The following is a 20,470-nucleotide window of genomic DNA, read 5'->3' as shown; positions in this document are numbered from 1 at the left end:
TTCCCCGGAACTATTACCATCTTGGAAGTACCATCAGCCAAGATACGTAAAATTATCCACTTTCTCCAGTTTTTCTTCTTCAGTATTGATTTCTGTCCCTATAGTCCCCATTAACATGACTTTACATTTCTTTGCATTGTGTCTCAAACCTATCTTCTCCATTACTTCTTTTACTTGGTTTGTGCATTTTTGAGGTCCATTGGCATCTTCACTGATAAGAGCGATGTCGTCAGCAAAGTCTAGATCAAATAGTCTTGAATAGTTCCATTTTAGGCCATATGTATCACTGTCTCATTGTTTTAATCCATAATCAGTTACTAGAATAAACAAAAAAGGAGACAGGATGCATCCCTGCCTTATACCTGTCTTGATGCTGAATGGCTTACTCAATCTATTTTCCATTTTAATGCAGCATTTTGAGTTGGTGTAGAATGCCTTCATAATGTTAATTAATTTTTGTTGGAATTCCATATTGTTCCACAATTTTCCACATTATTTCTCCGTTTACACTATCAAATGCCAGTGTAAATGTGTAAATGATGAAACAAGGTGTAATGGTCTCAAGTTGCAGTGGGGGAGGTTTAGGTTGGATATTAGGAAAAACTTTGTCACTAGGAGGGTGGTGAAGCACTGGAATGGGTTACCTAGGGAGGTGGTGGAATCTCCTTTCTTAGAGGTTTTTAAGATCAGGCTTGACAAAGCCCTGGCTGGGATAATTTAGTTGGGAATTGGTCCTGCTTTGAGCAGAGGGTTGGACTAGATGACCTCCTGAGGTCCCTTCCAACCCTAATACTCTGATTCTATGCCTTTTGAAAGTCCACAAAATTGATGGCAAGACTGCTTTGGAATTCAGTTGTGTTCTCAATAATCCATCTCAGGGTGAAAATAGTGTCTGTGAATGATCTCCCTTGTCTAAATACAGATTGTTGTTCACGTAGGATGGTATCTATCTTTCCTTTCATTCTGTTCAGGAGGACTGCTGCTATTACTTTTCCTGTGACAGATAGAAGTGTTACTCCCCTCCAATTTGAACAATTGTTTAGATCACCTTTCTTCGGTAAGTTGATTATGATACTGAGGATCCATTCTTCTGGCACTTTTGCCTCCATCCATATTTTGTTGCACAGCGAACAGATGACTTATTCCACGTCTTCGCCTCCATATTTTAGCATCTCAGGATGAATGCCATCCAAACCAGGTGCCTTCTTGTTTTTCAGCTTCTGCAGTGTTTTTTTTCCCTCCTTTGATTTTTACCTCAAATATATCTATATGTAGATCTAATGGCTTATCATTGTTATATTCCAGTCTTGTAATTGGTTCTGGTTGATTTATCGCTTCTTCGAAGTGTTTCACACATCTGTTTTCTTATTCCTCCCGTGTTTTCAAAATTTCTCCTTGTTTCCCTTTCACTGGGACACTTCTGAATTTTTATCCATATCCTGTTAATCTAAGAGATTCTATACAGAATTGAACAATGTAATGAAAGAAATACCAAAGGACGATCTTGTCCTGGTTATGGGATATTTTAATGCCCAGGTTGGGAATGAAAGAAGAGGTTGGGAAACGTCGTCAGCCCACATACAACTGGAACGACAACGGACAATGGCACAAGACTTCTTGAATTTTGTGCCGAAAACAATCTTAGCATCTGCAACTCTTTCTTCCAACATTAAAACATACACAAAAAGACATGGATTTCACCAGATGGCCATACACAAAATGAGATCGACTTTATCTGTGTTAGTCAGAGGTGGAAAACATCAGAGTTAGACACAAGAATATTCAGAGAAGCAGATATAGGGAGTGATCGCTGTTTGCTGAAAACAAACATCAAATTGAAGTTTAAAGCGCTTAAAAAGAGAGAACACAGACTCAGATTATTCAATACACGGAAACTACAAGATTGCAGGATATGAAAAGACTACCAGATAGAGGTCTAGAATAGGTCTGAGGCCCTTAAAGATCTTGAAGAAAATGAAGTGGAAAAATACTGGGATCTTTTCAAAACAGCTATTCTAGAAGCAGCTGAAAAGATAATTGGTAGAAAGAGAGGAAGCAATAAAGAACAGTGGATCTCAGAAGAAACATGGAAAATTTATAGACAAAAGACAACAAAGCTCTAGTACTACAACATGTGACTGAAGAAACAAAACAAACCTACAGGAACCTTGACAAATCAGTAAAGAAACAATGCAAAAGAGATAAGTGAAATTGGATAGAAAGTATGGCTAGTGAAGCTGAAGAAGCAGGGGAAAGAAACGATACAAGAGTAGTCTACACCAGGGGTGGGCAAACCTTTTGACCTGAGGGCCACATTGGGGAATAGAAATTGTATGGCGGGCCATGAATGCTCACAAAATTGGGGTTCATGCGGGAGGGGGTGAGGGCTTTGGTTGGGGGTGCGGGCTCCGGGGTGGGACTGGGAATGAGGAGTTTGGGGTGTAGGAGGTTGCTCTGGGCTGGGACTGAGGAGTTCGGAGGGGGATCAGGGCTGGGGCAGGGGTGCAGGTTCCAGCTGGGGGTGCAGGCTCTGGGGTGGGGCTGGGGATGAGAGGTTTGGGGTGCAGGTGGGTGCTCCATTCTGGGATAGAGGGGTTTGGAGAGCAGGAGGGGGATCAGGGCTGGGGTGGGGCATGGGGAGATGCTCAGAGGTGCAGGCTCCAAGCAGCTCTTATCTCAAGTGGCTCCTGGAAGCAGTGGCATGTCCCTTCTCCAGCTCCTACGCATGGAGCGGTCCACAACCCTCAGAGCAGGGCCATGCCATGTCTTCCGAGAGCTGTGTGGTGTGGCCCCCGACCCAGTGCCCTAGTGGGAGCTGACGGGCCAGCTAGTTTGCCCAGCCCTGGTGTACACAATCCTAAAACAGTGAGTAGGAGGGCTGTCTTCTAATCTAAAACTGGGGGTTGGTGTATTATATGTTCCAATTAGTGATGGGGGGATGCCTAGCCTTCTTTGACTAAAAAAGCGCAGTTAGTGGTGAAAACAGACCACTGGGAAAACAGAAATGAGGTGTTTTCTTTTTGTGAGTTGATTTTAGTTCTTGGGATTATTGAGCACTGAAGAAATTTTTCAAGCCCTGGGCATCTCTATTTGGGATTGATGACACCTAGGGTATGTCTACACTACGGGATTATACCGATTTTACAGAAACCGTTTTTTTTAAACAGATTGTATAAAGTCGAGTGCACACGGCCACACTAAGCACAGTAATTCGGTGGCGTGCGTCCATGTACCGAGGCTAGTGTCGATTTCCGGAGCATTGCACTGTGAGTAGCTATCCCGTAGCTATCCCATAGTTCCCGCAGTCTCCCCCGCCCCTTGGAATTCTGGGTTGAGATCCCAGTGCCTGATGGGGCAAAAAACATTGTCGTGGGTGGTTCTGGGTACAGCCTCACCCCTCCCTCCCTCCGTGAAAGCAGCAGCAGCCAACCGTTTTGCGCCTTTTTTCCTGAGTGAACTGTGCAAACGCCATAGCACACCAAGCATGGACCTTGCTAAGCTCAAGACAGCAATCGTGGACGTTGTAAACACCTCATGCATTCTCGTGCAGTCTATACTGAACCAGGACGTGCGAAACCAGGCGAGGAGGAGGCGGCTACGGCAGCACGGCGATGAGAGTGATGAGGACATGGACACTGAATTCTCTCAAACCGTGCGCTTTGGAGATCCTGATGGTAATGGGGCAGGTTCTAGCCATTGAACGCCGATTTTGGGTCTGGGAAACAAGCACAGACTGGTGGGACTGCATAGTTTTGCAGGTTTGGGACAATTCCTAGTGGCTGCGAAACTTTCGCATGCGTAAGGGCACTTTCATGGAACTTTGTGACTTGCTTTCCCCTGCCCTGAAACGCCAGAATACCAAGATGAGAGCAGCCCTCACAGTTGAGAAGCGAGTGGCAATAGCCCTCTGGAAGCTTGCAGCGCCAGACAGCTACCGGTCAGTTGGGAATCAATTTGGAGTGGGCAAATCTACTGTGGGGGCTGCTGTGATGCAAGTAGCCAAAGCAATCATTAAGCTGCTGCTACGAAAGGTTGTGATTCTGGGAAACGTGCAGGTCATAGTGGATGGCTTTGCTGCAATGGGATTCCCTAACTGTGGTGGGGCGATAGATGGAACCCATATCCCTATCTTGGCACCGGAGCACCAGGCCACCCAGTATGTAAACCGCAAGGGGTACTTTTCAATGGTGCTGCAAGCACTGGTGGATCACAAGGGACGTTTCACCAACATCCACATGGGATGGCCGGGAAGGGTTCATGACGCTCGCATCTTCAGGAACACTACTCTGTTTAAACGGCTGCAGCAAGGGAATTACTTCCCAGAACAGAAAATAACAGTTGGGGATGTTGAAATGCCTGTCGTTATCCTGGGGGACCCAGCCTACCCCTTGATGCCATGGCTCATGAAGCCATACACAGGCAGCCTGGACAGTAGTCAGGAGCTGTTCAACTACAGGCTGAGCAAGTGCAGAATGGTGGTAGAATGTGCATTTGGCCATTTAAAGGCGCGTTGGCGCACATTACTGACTCGCTCAGACCTCAGCCAAACCAATGTCCCCTTTGTTATTGCTGCTTGGTGTGTGCTCCACAATCTCTGTGAGAGTAAGGGGGAGACCTTTATGGCGGGGTGGGAGGCTGAGGCAAATCACCTGGCCGCTGATTACGCGCAGCCAGACACCAGGGCGATTAGAAGAGCACACCAGGAAGCGGTGCGCATCAGAGAAGCTTTGAAAACGAGTTTCATCACTGGCCAGGGTAGGGTGTGACTGCTGTCTTTGTTTCCCCTTGATGAACCCCCCTCCCTCCCTTGATTGATTCATTCCCTGTAAGCAACGCACCCTCCCCCTTCGATTACAGCTTGCTTAAGGAAATAAAGTCACTATCGTTTAAAAATCATGTATTCTTTATTAATTCATTATAAAAAGAGGGAGAGAACTGACAAGGTAGCCCGGGTGTGATTTGGGAGGAGGATAGGAGGGAAGGAAAAGGCCACTAAAAAAAATTTCACAATAATGACAGCCTTTTGGTTGGGCTGTCCACAGGGGTGGAGTGGGTGGGTGCACGGAGCCTTCCCCCACGCGTTCTTACACGTCTGGGTGAGGAGGATGTGGAACATGGTGAGGGTGGTTATACAGGGGCTGCAGTGGCACTCTGTGATCCTGCTGCCGTTCTTGAAGCTCCACCAGACACCGGAGCATGTCAGTTTGATCACGCAGCAGCCCCAGCGTTGCATCATGCCTCCTCTGATCTTCCTGCCGCCACCTCTCATCTCGAGTGTCCCTCCTGTCCTCACATTCACTGGCATCTTTCCTGTAATTTGATACCACATCCTTCCACTCATTCAGATGAGCTCTTTCATTGTGGGTCACTTCCATGATTTCCGAGAACATTTCGTCTCGTGTCTTTTTTTTCCGCCGCCTTATCTGAGATAGCCTTCGGGCTGGAGTAGGAAGGCTTGAAAAATTTGCAGCTGCATGAGGGAGGGGAAAAAAGGGAGAGAAGTATTTTAAAAGATACATTTTACAGAACAATGCTTACACTCTTTCACGGTGAACAACACTATTCACCTTACATAGCACATGTAATTTCAATACAAGGTCGCATTTTACATCTTAATATTGAGTGCCTGCGGCTCTGGTATTAGAGATCTCACAGATGCAGGTCCAGGCAGCAGAATTCAGCTTGTATGCGGTCATGGTAAGCCATTGTCTTTCGGCTTCTGCAGCCTTCATATATCCAGCGCCCTCCTTTACCAAATAGCAAGCAAAGCCTGTTCAGTGCTGCTTCTTTCCTGTTAACATGCAGCAGCAGAAACCACCCCCCCATCCAATTCTCTGGGATGATCGCTTTACCCCTCCCCCCACCGCGTGGCTGGTATCATGGAAGATCACTGCTAAACACCCTCCTCCCTTCCCCCCCACCGCGTGGCTGGTAGCAGGGAAGATCCCTGCTAGCCAAACGCGAAAAAGCTCAGTGCCAATCACGCCCCCACTCTCCCCCTGCTTGGCTACCTGCAAGGAAGGATTTCTTTTAAGCAACAGGCAAACAGCCCAGTAGGAATGCCCATTTCTGTCCCCTTAATTAAATTCCTGAACTTCAACCAGGTTACCATGAACGATATCACTCTCCTGAGGATAACACAGTGAGATAAAGAGCGGATGTTGCTTGAATGCCAGCAAACACCGGGACCATACGCAGCTAGGCTTTGTCATGCAATGATACCAGATTACTTGCTACATGCATGGCGTGGTCAAGTGTCCTACCATGGAGGACGGAATAAGGCTGCCCTGCCCAGAAACCTTCTGCAAAGGCTTTTGGAGTATCTCCAGGAGAGCTTCATGGAGATGTCCCTGGAGGATTTCCGCTCCATTCCCCAGACATGTTACCAGACTTTTCCAGTAACTGTACTGGCCGCGAATGCATCCCAAGTCCTCATTAAAAAACGCTTGCTTTTAAACCATATCTTATATTTACAAGGTACACTCACCAGAGGTCCCTTCCATGGCTTTGTTGTCTGGGATAGTTGATTCGGAGGGCTGGCAGGGTAATTCCGTCAGGGTGAGAAAAAGCTCCTGGCTGTTGGGGAGAACGGAGTGCTGTGTGCTCTCTGCAAGCTCGTCCTCGTCTTCCTCCTCCTCATCTTCCCCGTCCGCAGAATCCTCAGCCATGGCTGAGATTACCACCCCCACCTCAGAATCCACGGACAGGGGTGGGGTAGTGGTGGCGGACCCCCCTAGAATTGCATGCAGCTCAGCGTAGAAGCGGGCATGTTTTCGGCCCTGCCCCGGACCTTCCGTTTGCTTCTTTGGTTTTCTGGTACACTTGTCTGAGCTCTTTAACTTTCACACGGCACTGTACTGAGTCCCTGGTGTGGCCTCTTTGCATCATGGCCTTGGAAATTTTTTCAAATGTTTTTTCATTTCGTCTTTTGGAAGGGAGTTCTGTTAGCACGGAATCCTCTCCCCATACAGCGATCAGATCCAGTACCTCCCGTGCAGTCCATGCTGGAGCTCTTTTTCGATTTTCAGGAGACTGCATTGTTACCTGTGCTGATGAGCTCTGCGTGGTCACTTGGGCTGATGAGCTCTCCATGCTGCCAAACAGGCAATGAAATTCAAAAGTTCACGGGGCTTTTCCTGTCTACCTGGCCAGTGCATCCGAGTTCAGATGGCTTTCCAGAGCGGTCACAATGGTGCACTGTGGGATAGCTCCCGGAGGCCAAGACTGTCGATTTGCGGCCACACTAACCCTAATCCGACATGGCAATACCAATTTGAGCACAGATATCGGTATTAAGAGCCCTTTATATCGATATAAAGGGCTTCGTTGTGTGGACGAGTGCAGCGTAAAATCGGTTTAACGCTGCTAAATTCGGTATAAACGCGTAGTGTAGACCAGGCCCTAGAAACATAAATCCAGCATATCAAAGGAGTTCTTATGTCATAGTCAGCAATGGTGGTCCTTCACAGATATCACTTATGCATCTATCATTACATAATCGTGTATATATCATTACATCTGTGTGTGCTTCTGCCCCTGCCCCCAGACATTCACTTTTCAGTAAGAGGCATATACTGTAAGGTGAACTGTTGAAAGATTTTCCTTGGGGCAGTTTTGAGATTGAGATTTTTTTTATTAGAGGTTTACAGGTATCCAGAGGAATACTGTCAACTTGAATTTCTACATTCGTTAGACATTCCTTTAAATAGTATTTCCTAGTATTTTTAAGTTAAGGGTTTTTCCCTTCTTCAGGCACAAGAGCTACACCAGATATGCTTAAGCTTATTGCTCTCCTCTTTCTCTCTGAATGTTTTTCTATTGTCTCTTGAGTTTCACTTTTGCTGGTGCTGTTTTCTTTAAATAGAAAATATTTGCATTTTGGTATACATATACTCCGGTAATAGGGGTATGTAATGTGACAGATTATAAAAAGTATTGATTTATTTTGTATCACTTCAATAAATACTAATGTCAATAGGTATTAATAGTTTGTCTAATAATTGAAGTCAAAACTAAGTTTGTATGCATACACCTTTTTATAGCTTTGAAATAAAAGAATAAGTGCTCCTACATACGACTCAATATTAATGTGGAGTTTTTTGTGCATGTTTACAAAACATGTAAAAGTACAAGATGTGGCTCTACCATGTTTTTTCTCTTCTGCTCAACTGCACAGGGCTTGCATATTTTCTTGTAAGAGAAAAGTGAGGCCACTAGGTGTCATCCTATACCAAATAAGTAAATGGAACTGCTCTTGCCAAAGCTTCTGACCTCTTCCTAGCCAAAGTTCAAAATGAGTACCCCATCTTCATCCTCCTTAATGTGTTAGACACCTTCTACATAGTTGGCTGTTGCTCCTTTTTTTAAAACCTTGTACTACCATCGCTTCTGTAACTCCTCTCCTAGTTCTCCACCTCTTTAATCAGTCCTTCAGAGGATCCTCATCATCCTCTATTCAACTTTCTGGCAGTTCCAATGAGCTCTCTCCTTGGTCCCCTTCTCTTGTTCCTCTACATCTTATCTCTAGATAACCTCGTCTGCAAATACAAATTCAAATACCATCTCTATGCTGATGACTCTCACATCTACTTCTGACCTGTTTCTGCAGCACAGCATCTCACACAATTCTGGATGTCTGGCTGCTCCCCTCCATGCTGCAGCTCACAGAGGTGGATCAAAGATTTGGCACTGGACATGTATCCTTTGCTCCTGCTTGCCACCAGATTCTCTGCCCTGATGGCAGCGGTCAGTTGGCAGTTACATTTCTCTTTTTATTTCTTCCATTATTATTTTTTCCTTTTGGGGGGCAGCAGCGAGCAGTTTCTCTATTTCAGGCTTCTTTCCTCCTCCCTGGGTTGGTCTTAAGCAATCTGGTGGTTTAATCCACCCTGACCTTCCACCATAGTGTCTCCCTGCCACCTATTCTGCTCCTATATAGGCATGGTAGAGCAGCCAAGAAAGCACTGGGTCAAATCCAAACAGTGCCATTTGTGAGGCAGCTTTCTCAGGCTGGCTGAGTCCTTCTAATCTCTAGAGACTTGCCTTATTCTGCTCTTTCTGGTCTGTTTATCCACATTGGCATCACATCTGCTTTGGTGGGTTGGCAGTCCCACATTCCTATTCAACTCATAGCTGCAAGACCTAATAGAGTTAAAGTCGACTGGCTGGGCACAACTCAGCATCTGCCAAGCCTGAGAAGGCTGCCTCACAAATGGAGCACAACTTGGATTTGATCCAGTGCTTTCTTGGCTGTTTTGTCTGCTGGACATAGTTAGTTCATTTCCTCTGGAATATTCATTATTCAAGTTTTTTCACTGCTTTGGAATAACTTATTTGTCAGTAGCCAGGACATATGGAGCCAAATCTTTTATCCACCTCTGGGAGCTGTAGAGGGGAGCAGCCCGGATATCCAGAATCTTGGGAGACAGTGCTAGAAAAGAAATTATCAGTAAGAAATTTTTCCCATTCTGTCCAGACTAAAATCTTGGCCTTCCTCTGATATCTCCTTGTGGATGTCTAGCCATCAGTTCAAGCTCAAACATGGCTAAAACAGAGCTTGAGTTCCCTATGTCCTTTTTTGATCACTGTGGACAGTACTACCATCCTATCTGTTAATCAGGCCTTTAACCTAGGTATCACTTTCAACTTTGACTTCCTTCTAGATCCTCACATCCAAGCTATGTCTATCTTGCAGACTTTTGCTGTATAAAAATCTCTAAGATATTGCCTTTCCTATCTAGCCACATAGCTAAAACTCTTGTCTTTGCTTATAAACTGTTTGGGGTATAGACCTCTCTTTGGTCTATTTTGTGTAATACCTAGTACGATGGGGTCCTTGTCCATAAGTAGGGCTCTTAGGCACTATGGCAATACAAATAGTAAATGTATTAAATATACATGCACTTCTGATATCTTTTTGTTACTTTACAATTTTGAATTTAGACTAAATATGCAATATTTTGAATGAATTTGGAAGATGTATCACCACTTTGTTCCAAGCATATGGTCAAGTATATAATTGGTTTTTAAAAAATAAAAAGTTTGCTCCATTTACCATAGCAAGAACTAAAATACATTCTTCTTTGAATGATTGCTCCTATGCATTCCATGTAGGTGTGCGCGCCGTGCGTGCACGGCTCTTCGGAACATTTTTACCCTAGCAACTCCGGCGGGCCGGCTGGGCGCCCCCTGTAGTGGCGCCGCTATAGCGCCGGATATATACCCCAGCCGGCCTGTCCGCTCCTCAGTTCCTTCTTACCGCCCGTGACGGCCAGTTGGAACAGTGGAGTGCTCCGTTTACCTCCGCAGCCCTAGTGTTTCTCCGTTTGCAAGCGTATATAGTAGTTAAGTTAGTTAAATAGTTTAGTTAGATATAGTGTAGTAAGGGAATTAGGGGGGTTCGCCCCTCTTCTTCCACAACCGGTGCGGGCTCATGCCCAAGGCACCGGGTTCAAGCCCTGTTTGGCTTGCCAGCGGCACAGGCCGATCGGGGACCCGCACGACTCCTGCTTCCGCTGCCTCGGGGAGTCCCATCGGCCAGACAAGTGCCCGATCTGTACGGCTTTTAAGCCGCGGACTAGAAAGGAGCGGGACTCTCGACTGAAGCAGCTCCTTATGGAGTTGGCACTTTGCCCTGCTGCGCCGACCCCAGCGACACCGAAGTCTTCCTCGGCGCGCAGCGCACCAGCGGCCCCGAGCCGGTCCGGTACCGAGACTGTTCGAGCACTGCAACCGGCACCGGCGTCCCGGCACCGTTGCCTCTCTCCAGCGAGGAAACGGAAGACGGCGCAGACGGCCTCTAAGCCTCCTGCACCGGGACCGCTCACCCAGCCACCTCCGGCACCGACTCTGGTGGTGCACAAACCGTGCACGGTTCCGTTGACTCTGGCGCCCCAAGAGCCGTTGAGTCCGGTACCTCCCTGCTCCCTAGTGCCAACCGCGGTCGAGCTACATCTCCTGTCAACGCCCGAGACCTTCTCGACGGCGAGAGAGCTCATCGAGCTCGCAGAGGCACCAAGCCTCCGGCCCCGCCGGTGCAAGCTGTTCAGTCAGCGGGCAAGCCGGCTATGATGCGGCCCCCTTCCCCTGACAAACGGGATAGACGGCGCTCCAGGTCTCGGTCCCGATCCCGATCCAGGAGATGGTCACCGTCACGCCACTCCAGGTCCCGGCACCGTTCACCATCGCGGTACCGCTTCCCGTCTCGGCGCCGGTCGCAGTCCTGGTACCGCTCGACATCGCGGTACCGGTCGCACTCCCAGAGACGCTCCCGGTCCCGGACACCCGACCACCGGTACCGCAGGAGGTCCGGTTCCCGGTACCGTTCCCGGCACCGCGACTCCCAAAGCCACTCCCGCCACCATCGGTCGAGATCGCGGTCGAGCTCCCGGCACCGACACAGTCGCTGGTCCCGCTCTCGCTCCTGGCACCGCGACGACCGGCACCGATCCCCGGCACCGTCCAGGGACAGACTGGCGGCATCGACGGCGCAATCTCTCAGTGCCTCGGCCCCTCCATGGCCTTCTTGCCAGTCCTCGGTCGCCTCTCAGGCGGGCAGCGGGGGAGATTTCCGGGGCCACCCTCAAGGCCAGGACCATGAACCACAGCAGTGGGCCTTTTGGGCCCCCTGGGCCTACCACCAGGCTCAAGGGCTCCCCTTCCCCGTGGGCTCCGAACGCAGGATGCCGGAAGCCACGGTTAGCAGGCCTCCCCCATCACCACCGGGTGAGGCCCCACCGCCACCTGTTACGGCGGAGCATGCTGTGGCCGAGGCGGCTTCCCACCCCCTGGAAGACCCACCTCCGGAGGCCGTGGTCCAGGGTCTGTCCTCGTCTTCCTCGCCGGACGAGGCGGTGGCGGGGGCTTCTACGGCGGACCCCCCCCCAATTGTCTTGCGGGCCCACCAGGACCTTCTTCGCCGGGTGGCGAAGGCTATTGACCTCCCCGTGGCAGAGGTCGCTGAGGATGACGACACGGTGACCAATGTGATTGGAGCTGAGGCCCCACTGCGGGTGGCCCTCCCATTCATCCGCACTATACAAAAGAACGCCACTACCATCTGGCAGTCACCGGCGTCCGTCCCTCCCACTGCTCGCGGAGTCGAGCGCAAGTACTCGGTTCCTCCCACCGGTTACGAGTACTTATATACGCACCCGACTCCGGACTCCCTCGTGGTGCAGTCCGTCAATGACCGGGAGAGACATGGGCAACCAGCTCCGGCGCCAAAATCTAAAGACGCTCGGCGCATGGATCTGTTGGGCCGGAAGGTCTATTCGGCAGGGGGTCTCCAGCTCCGGATTGCCAACCAGCTGGCTCTCCTCGCTCGCTACACCTTTGATATTTTGGTGTCCCTGTCTAAGTTTGCGGAGCTGATCCCAACAGCCTCCCGACAGGAGTTCTCGGCCCTCCTTGAGGAGGGCAGGAAAGCCTCCCGGTCCTCCATCCAGGCCGCTCTGGACTCGGCAGACTCAGGAGCCAGAACCCTGGCCTCGGGAGTAACCATGAGGCGCATCTCCTGGCTGCAGCCCTCCACCTTGCCGCCCGAGGTGCAGTACACCCTGCAAGACCTCCCCTTCGACACTCAGGGTCTCTTTTCAGAGAAAACGGACTCCAGGATTCAGACCCTCAAAGATGGTTGAATCGCCATTCGTACCTTGGGTATGCACACACCAGCTACCCAGCGGAGGTCGTTCCGGCAGCAGCCCTAACGGCCCTTTACTCAGGCCACGTCGCGGCCGTATAATAGTCGGAGAGGCAGCCTGAACCGCCGTAGACCGTCGGGCAACAGGCGCAACCAGGCCCAGGCGTCTTCCAAGGCCCCTCAAGGGCCCAAACAGGCCTTTAGATGGGACGCCCGAGGACGGCCCATCAGACTCTTTACCAGATCCTTTCCCCTTATTTTGCAACTGCCTTTCCCACTTCCTCCCGGCGTGGTCCCAAATAACAACGGACAACTGGGTACTTCGTACAATCCAGTACGGTTACCGCCTTCAGTTTGTTTCGCCCCCTCCCTCCCACCCACCTTCCCCGTCCCTCTTCAGGGACCCCTCTCATGAGCAATTCCTCCTACAAGAGGTCGAGACTCTGTTGAGCTTGGGTGCTATAGAGGAGGTGCCGCACGACATGCGGGGCAGGGGATTTTATTCCCGATATTTTCTTATCCCCAAGGTGAAAGGAGGTCTCTGACCTATACTAGATCTCCGGGAGCTCAACAGGTACCTGCTCAAGCTCAAATTTCGCATGGTAACCCTGGGGACCATCATTCCCTCCCTGTCGACGCTATCTGCACTTTGTGGTCAACAATGCGCACTACCAGTTTGCGGTACTACCCTTCGGCCTTTCCACCGCGCCGAGGGTCTTTACCAAGTGCATGGCAGTGGTTGCCGCAGCCCTCCGCCGTCGTCGCATTCACGTCTACCCGTATCTCGACGACTGGCTGGTTCGCGGGCCATCCCGACAGCTGGTAGCGGATCAGATGGCCAAGATACTGTCCCTGTTTCGGTTCCTGGGCCTTCTCATCAATGCCGAGAAGTCCACTTTGACTCCATCACAACGAGTGGAGTTCATCGGAGCAGTCCTAAACTCCGGTTTGGCCAGGGCCTGCCTCCCTCGGCCTCGGCACCAGACGATGGTCTCCATCATCCGGGACCTGGACGCCTTTCCCACGACAACGGTTCGGTCCTGCCTACGCCTCCTGGGCCACATGGCGTCCTGCACGTTCGTCACCGCGCACGCGAGGCTGCGCCTTTGCCCATTTCAAACCTGGCTCGCGTCCGTGTACCGTCCGCACCGCAACCCCCGGACATGGTAGTCATGGTCACGAAGACAGTCCTCGGTTCACTCAGCTGGTGGCTGGACCCAGAGGTTGTGTGCGCAGGAGTCCCGTTCCTCCCTCCTCGTCCATCCGTCACCCTGACCACGGATGCCTCGGCGTTGGGATGGGGGGCTCACCTGGGCGACCTCCACACCCAGGGCCTCTGGTCGCCCCAAGAGCTCTCCCTCCACATCAACATCTGGGAGCTGCGAGCGATCCGCTTGGCGTGTCAGACCTTCCGCGCCCGTCTCCAAGGGCGCTGTGTGGCGGTGTTCACGGACAACACAACGGCGATGTTCTATGTGAACAGGCAGGGCGGAGCGCGTTCCTCCCTGCTCTGCACGGAAGCGATGCTCCTGTGGGACTTCTGTGTAACCCACTCAATTCACCTGGCAGCGTCCTTTCTTCCAGGAGTGCAGAACACGCTGGCCGACCATCTCAGCAGATCGTTCCTCTCCCACGAATGGTCTCTTTGTCCAGATGTGGTGCTCACAATTTTCCGGAGGTGGGGTTTTCCCCAGCTAGACCTGTTTGCCTCCGAGGAGAACAGGAAGTGCCACCAGTTCTGTTCTTACCAGGGTCGCTCCCGAGGCTCCCTGTCGGACGCGTTCCTCTGCTCCTGGACGGATCACCTCCTGTACGCCTTCCCTCCGTTCCCACTCGTACATCGGGTGCTACTCAAGCTTCGGAGGGACAGGGCCCACTTCATACTCGTCGCTCCGGCCTGGCCGAGACAGCACTGGTACACCCTGCTGCTCGAGCTCTCAGTACGGGATCCCATTCCCCTCCCGTTATGGCCGGACCTGATAACGCAGGACTTCAGCAGGCTCCGCCACCCGGACCTACAGTCCCTCCATCTTACAGGTTGGTACCTGAGTGGTTAACCCACGCAGAGCGTGACTGCTCGGCTGCGGTGCAGCAAGTCCTCATGGAAAGCAGGAAGCCTTCCACTCGCTCAACCTATCTCGCGAAATGGAAGCGGTTCGCACTTTGGTGCGATCAGAGGGGCCTTAATCCTTTCCTGGTCCCCATTCCTACGATCCTGGACTACCTCTGGTACCTTAAGGAACAAGGGCTCGCGGTCTCCTCCTTGAAGGTACACCTGGCAGCCGTGTCCGCCTTTCGACCAGCTGTGGGAGAACGGTCCATCTTTTCCAACCAGATGGTTTCCCGCTTCCTTAAGGGGCTAGACCTCTTGTACCCACCGATACGGCGTCCTATCTCGTCCTGGGATTTGAACCTAGTTCTAGCCCAGCTTACGGGAGCCCCCTTCGAGTCCTTGGCCACGTGCTCCCTGATATCTCTCTCATGGAAAACGGCTTTTCTCGTCGCTATAACCTCAGCGAGACGTGTTTCTGAGCTTCGTGCCCTAACAGTTGGTCCACCGTATACCGTCTTCCATAGAGACAAGGTGCAGCTTCGACCACACCCGGCCTTCCTCCCTAAGGTGGTGTCGGCCTTCCATGTCAACCAGGACGTTTTCCTCCCGGTCTTTTTCCTGAAGCCGCACGCCTCACCTCGTGAGCAACAGCGTCACACCCTGGACGTCCGCAGGGCCCTCGCTTTTTATATAGAGCGGACGAAGCCTTCCAGCGTTCGACCCAGCTGTTCGTAGCGGTTGCTGATCACATGAAGGGCGAGCCGGTCTCCTCTCAACGGATTTCCTCCTGGGTGACGGCATGTATCCGGACATGCTACGAGCTTGCTCGTGTACCAGCTAATCGCCTCACCGCTCATTCTATGAGAGCGCAAGCCTCGTCTGCCGCTTTCCTAGCCTATGTCCCCATCCAGGACATCTGTAGAGCGGCCACCTGGTCTTCTGTCCACACCTTCGCTTCCCACTACGCGTTGGTGCAGCAATCCAGAGACGATGCAGCCTTCGGCTCAGCAGTCTTACACTCTGCCACGTCTCACTCCGACCCCACCGCCTAGGTAAGGCTTGGGAATCACCTACATGGAATGCATAGGAGCAATCATTCGAAGAAAAGACGGTTACTCACCGTTGTAACTGTTGTTCTTCGAGATGTGTTGCTCCTATCCATTCCAGACTCGCCCTCCTTCCCCACTGTCGGAGTAGCTGGCAAGAAGGAACTGAGGAGCGGACGGGCCGGCTGGGGTATATATCCGGCGCTATAGCGGCGCCACTTCAAGGGGCGCCCAGCTGGCCTGCCGGAGTTGCTAGGGTAAAAATGTTCCGAAGAGCCGTGCACGCGCGGCACACACATCTAACTGGAATGGATAGGAGCAACACATCTCGAAGAACAACAGTTACAACGGTGAGTAACCGTCTTTTTTGTCTTAACATCAAGTTTTTATACACCCCTACCTCGATATAACGCTGTCCTTGGGAGCCAAAAAATCTTACCGCATTATAGGTGAAACCGTGTTATATTGAACTTGCTTTGATCCACCGGAGTGCGCAGTCCCGCCCCCTCCTTCGCCCCCCCAGCACTGCTTTACCGCGTTATATCCAAATTAGTGTTATATCGAGTGGCGTTATATCGAGGTAGCGGTGTAATTCTTTTACAACTCATTTCCCATTCTACCTTATAAAAAATTAGATCTGCTGCTGTTTTTAATAACATTTTCTGTGGTATATACTTTCAGAGATCATGCTGTGCAGGAAGAAATAAATATAGCAGGGAAAGTTAACAAGTATTTAACAAGGCTTTTTGTTGTTTTTTTTTTTCAATAATGATATCCAACTGGACACCCAAAAGGTTCAAGTGACCAATCAGAACACTGCTCCTGAAACATTTTTTTCCAAACTACTACTCTTAATAGGGCTCCACTCCTGATCAAACTACCTTAAATACTTTTTTATGAAAATAAAACGGTCTTAAATGGTATGGGTTTGTCATTTTTGTTTTGTTTTCCCCTCTCAGGCGAGGGAGACGTGCCTTTGAAGTTTTATAGAGTGGTGAAGTTTAATTTGGAGGGTAGGCTATGGAGAACAGATATTTTTTTCTCTCACACCTTCACCATAGTATCTTCAGAGGGAGAAAAGTTTCATTATATTCATAACTGCCTCACTAGATATATGGGTATTGTGACTAATTCTGATTACTGCCTTACTATGTTGTAATTTATAACATCTGACTTGTCACATAAGTGGCTTAGAATAGTAAAGATCTTCATGTTCTCTGCATCCCAATTCCTTCTTTCTCTTAGAAACATTAGTCAAAAAACCCCACCCCGCCTAAGAATGATAGAATCTAGATTAATTTTTTTTTTTTTTAGGGGGAAGTCGAACAGATTGCGATGATGAAACCAAAAGGCCAGAATGAACATGATGAAGGTATGCTTGAATACTTAGAAGACCTAATAGGATCAGGACGGTTAAAAGATCCTATTCAAGTTCTGTGTCGCAGAGTTGAGATGTTAAATGAGCAGAGAGGAGAGAAGGTGAGTCCTCATGAGCATTCATTCTCTAAAAGTCAAATATAGAACAAAATCCTTAACTGCTGGAACTTTTTATTTCAGAAAAGCAACTGAAAGTGTAAAGATAACATTTGGGAGGAAAAAATTAGGGGGTTTTGTTGGGTGGAGTGTCTTCAATTATTATTGTAAGAATATTATAAACAATTTTAAAAAAAATCATCTCAGCAGGAAGTTCATTGGAAATCATGATCAGTCTCTGGAGAAAAAGATACTGTGGGCAGTCTTCCAGAGCTGAGGATTTCCCAGTATGAACTGATTTGCAACCAAAGACTAGAAGAAATGCGGCTGCTTCTGTTCCATGGCTGGTCATATAGCCCAAGCTATGTAAAAGATGCATTCCTAGTACCCTGGGAACTGCAGTTCCTGTAAGAATACCCTCCAATTCACTGATTCCCAAAGTAAACAGAAAGCTGAAACAAGAGCACTCCATAATGCTATCTCATGGCCCCAGCTTGGCTGAGATAGTATTAGTACTTGGACCTGCAGACTCTGTCAATCCAACCTCTATTCATGTTACCAGTCCTCTCTATATATCATAGCATTACAGTCAGGTGCTGCACTCCAATCCGTGCAGTCTCAGCCTCACAGCGTGGATGGTGGAAGGCTAACAGCTATAGATAGAATGTATTTTCATCTGGTTCAGAAGATATTAGTAGAAAGACATTCTTCTAGAGCTACTGTGACAAATGTGGGAATTTTCTGTAATATATTTATGAGCTGTCTATATGACTTGGTACCTTGGCATCATTACCATTTGGGGGAAATAATTCATTTTCTCCCTAGGACATGAGAAATCAGTCTAGGTATTTGGCCACCCCTGCTATATATATATATCAAACTTACTGACATTCTGAGCCACGTAGGACAATCTTCAGAAGTTTGAGAGCTGGAGCGCACCTCGAGATCTTCCCTCCCTGCTAGGCAGATGCCATAAGCCACTACCACGCTGCAAGTCAGAGGTCCCAAGCTTCCCCCTTCCCCTCTCCCACCTCCCTGTCTGGTACGTGGAAAATGGGGGGAGGGGTATGAGGTGGGATTCCACAAGCTGCATTTTAACAGTAAAAGAGCCATGTGTGGCTTGTGAGCCACTGTTTGGCCACCCCTGCCATAAAGCTACTAGGACTGTGTGGGCTGGAATCAACACATTTGAATGGAAGACCCGACTGAGACAATGATAACCTCAATGACCAATATTAACACCTAGCTGCAGAGGCAGCTGAACATGTGAAAAAAGCATGGCTGTAAAACAAGAGAGATCAGGTGTCTGTATTAAGAGCTCTGCTGACAGACACATGTCTGGTAGACAAAAAGAAATCATAGGTAGTTCCTACAGCAGCACGTATCTGGGTGCCCTGGCTTTAGCCAGTCTGAACTCTTTCTTAACCTTTATTTCTCTGTATTTCAAAATTGCATGCCAGGTGACTAATACATTACTACCTTGTTTTGAAAAGATTGCCTGGGGTCGCTGCATATACTGACTGAGCATTGTGCCCTGAAGGAGTATGGAGAAGCCTCCAGCAGGAGTCTGGCTTGACTGGATTTGTTGCAAAGAGCCAGGGAGAGAGACGAGGATTGCTGGTGCCCAAAGGTCCAGCTTTTCAGAGTCAAGGAGGCAAGGTCCTACCCTTGTGGAACTCTGTGTAATTGTTGGGGTCCAGGACACACAAGGGGTCACTCCCAAGAGATTGGCTACAGACTGGGGCATATCCCAGACCCTGTGAATCCATAACAGTTACCTACCTAAGTGGAAAAGGTTCTTGATCTGGATGCCGTGTCTCCATCTGCTTTATAGATTCAAGATATTAGAACACCTACTAGAACTGAAAGAATCAGGCCTACCAATGAGCTAATTAAAATTCATCTGGTGTCCATCTCGGCCTTTCAAGACCAGTCCTCCCCATAACCACCACCACTACCCCTCTATGGTCAGGGGAGTCTTGAAAGGACTAGCCTATCCAGAGGTTACAGCAACCGCTCTTCTTTGAGTGATGATCTCTGTGTGTGTTCTACATTTGGGGTGCACATGTGCTCCATGCACTCAAGTCTAAAAATTCTTCAAAGCAGTGTCGTGGTCCACACATGTGTAATGACTATCCTTTTGCACCCAACCAAATAAGAGGCAGTGCAGGTCAGCGCCTCTCCAGTTGCTTCTCTACTGCCACGTGGCCTGAGTTGGAATTGTCCTTCATTTGGTTGCATGACCTATAAAGAAAATATTTGTAAACCGTTACATTCTTAGATTTGTAGTTAGTAGTTCAAGTTTTTAGTGTAGTATAGTGTGTTTATCTCTTCCCCGGTTGGTGAACCCCTCCCTGGCTCTGAGACTGTGCCCAAAGTCCTGGGATTCAAGAATTGCATCTCCTGTCCTTGATCCTTCTCTATCAGTGACGACCATCAACTCTGCCTGTATGGTTTGGGTGAGACACATATCTCTGAAGTACGGTATCTGTTGCACCTTGCCACCCAGAACTTGAGAAGCCCAGGAGCTTCACCTATGTAAGCACCTGATGGAGAAGGCTATGAGGCCCCTCTCCGATTCAGGCCAGGGAGGCCATCCTGTACGTTGGCCTGTAGTGCCCCTCCAAGCATGTGCCTTGGAGCAGAGCTCTCAAGTGCTAGGACTCTTCTTTGAGGGCTCCCTATGAGAGTATAGAGGAGACACTCATGGATGCAAGGACAGATCCCCCTTGAGGACTGTCCATGAGAAACATACTTCCTCCCCAAGCCTGTTCAGTTGGGTGAGATGTGCAGAACCTAAGGTTCTTCTTCGAGTGATTGCTCCTATGCATTACAGTTAGGTGTGCACGCTGCGCGTGCCCGGCTCTTCGGAAGATTTTTACCCTAGCAACACTCGGTGGGTCGGCTGGGCGCTCCCTGGAGTGGCACCGCTATGGCGCAGGATATATACCCCTGCCGACCCATCCGCCCCTCAGTTCCTTCTTCCCGCCCGTGACGGCCGTTGGAACAGTGGAGCGCGGCTTAGCTGACCTCCACTTCCCTAGCTACTCGTAGTTTCTCTCGTTTAGTATATAGTTCAGATGTTTATAGTTGTAGTTAACTTTATTTGTTTGTAGTATAGTATTTATTTTCAGGGGTTCGGGGTTTATCCCCTTCCCCTCACCCGGTGCCGGGTCCGATGCCCGGTCTACAGGGTTTTACACTGCTCAGCCGGCCACAAGCCGATGCCGACAAGAGATCCTCTCCTAAGTGCCTCGA

At 49.6% G+C, this 20,470-nt stretch overlaps 1 protein-coding gene and 1 long non-coding RNA gene across 11 annotated transcripts in view; one reads left to right on the top strand and one right to left on the bottom strand.

The window, feature by feature from the left end:
• The window catches only part of SMC4 (structural maintenance of chromosomes 4), a 126,630-nt gene that overhangs the window by 23,227 nt on the left and 82,933 nt on the right, over window positions 1–20,470 (top strand). For all 7 annotated transcript variants that reach the window (XM_039489302.1, XM_039489306.1, XM_039489303.1 and 4 more), the window contains one exon: window positions 17,054–17,218. In XM_039489302.1, the coding sequence (XP_039345236.1) occupies window positions 17,054–17,218 (165 nt within the window). The remainder of the gene's footprint in view (window positions 1–17,053; window positions 17,219–20,470) is intronic.
• Window positions 1–20,470, bottom strand: part of LOC120372311 — a 77,079-nt gene that overhangs the window by 16,932 nt on the left and 39,677 nt on the right. For 3 of the 4 annotated variants that reach the window (XR_005584849.1, XR_005584848.1, XR_005584847.1), the window contains exon 3: window positions 18,995–19,456. This is a non-coding gene — a long non-coding RNA (uncharacterized LOC120372311). Of the gene's footprint in view, window positions 1–18,598; window positions 19,457–20,470 lie in introns of those variants that run through there. The other variant, XR_005584846.1, reaches the window with a different exon arrangement.

This window comes from Mauremys reevesii, linkage group 9 (assembly GCF_016161935.1).
Source record: "Mauremys reevesii isolate NIE-2019 linkage group 9, ASM1616193v1, whole genome shotgun sequence".
Taxonomy (NCBI): Eukaryota; Metazoa; Chordata; order Testudines; family Geoemydidae; genus Mauremys; species Mauremys reevesii.
This window is presented reverse-complemented; position numbering and strand designations above follow the sequence as displayed.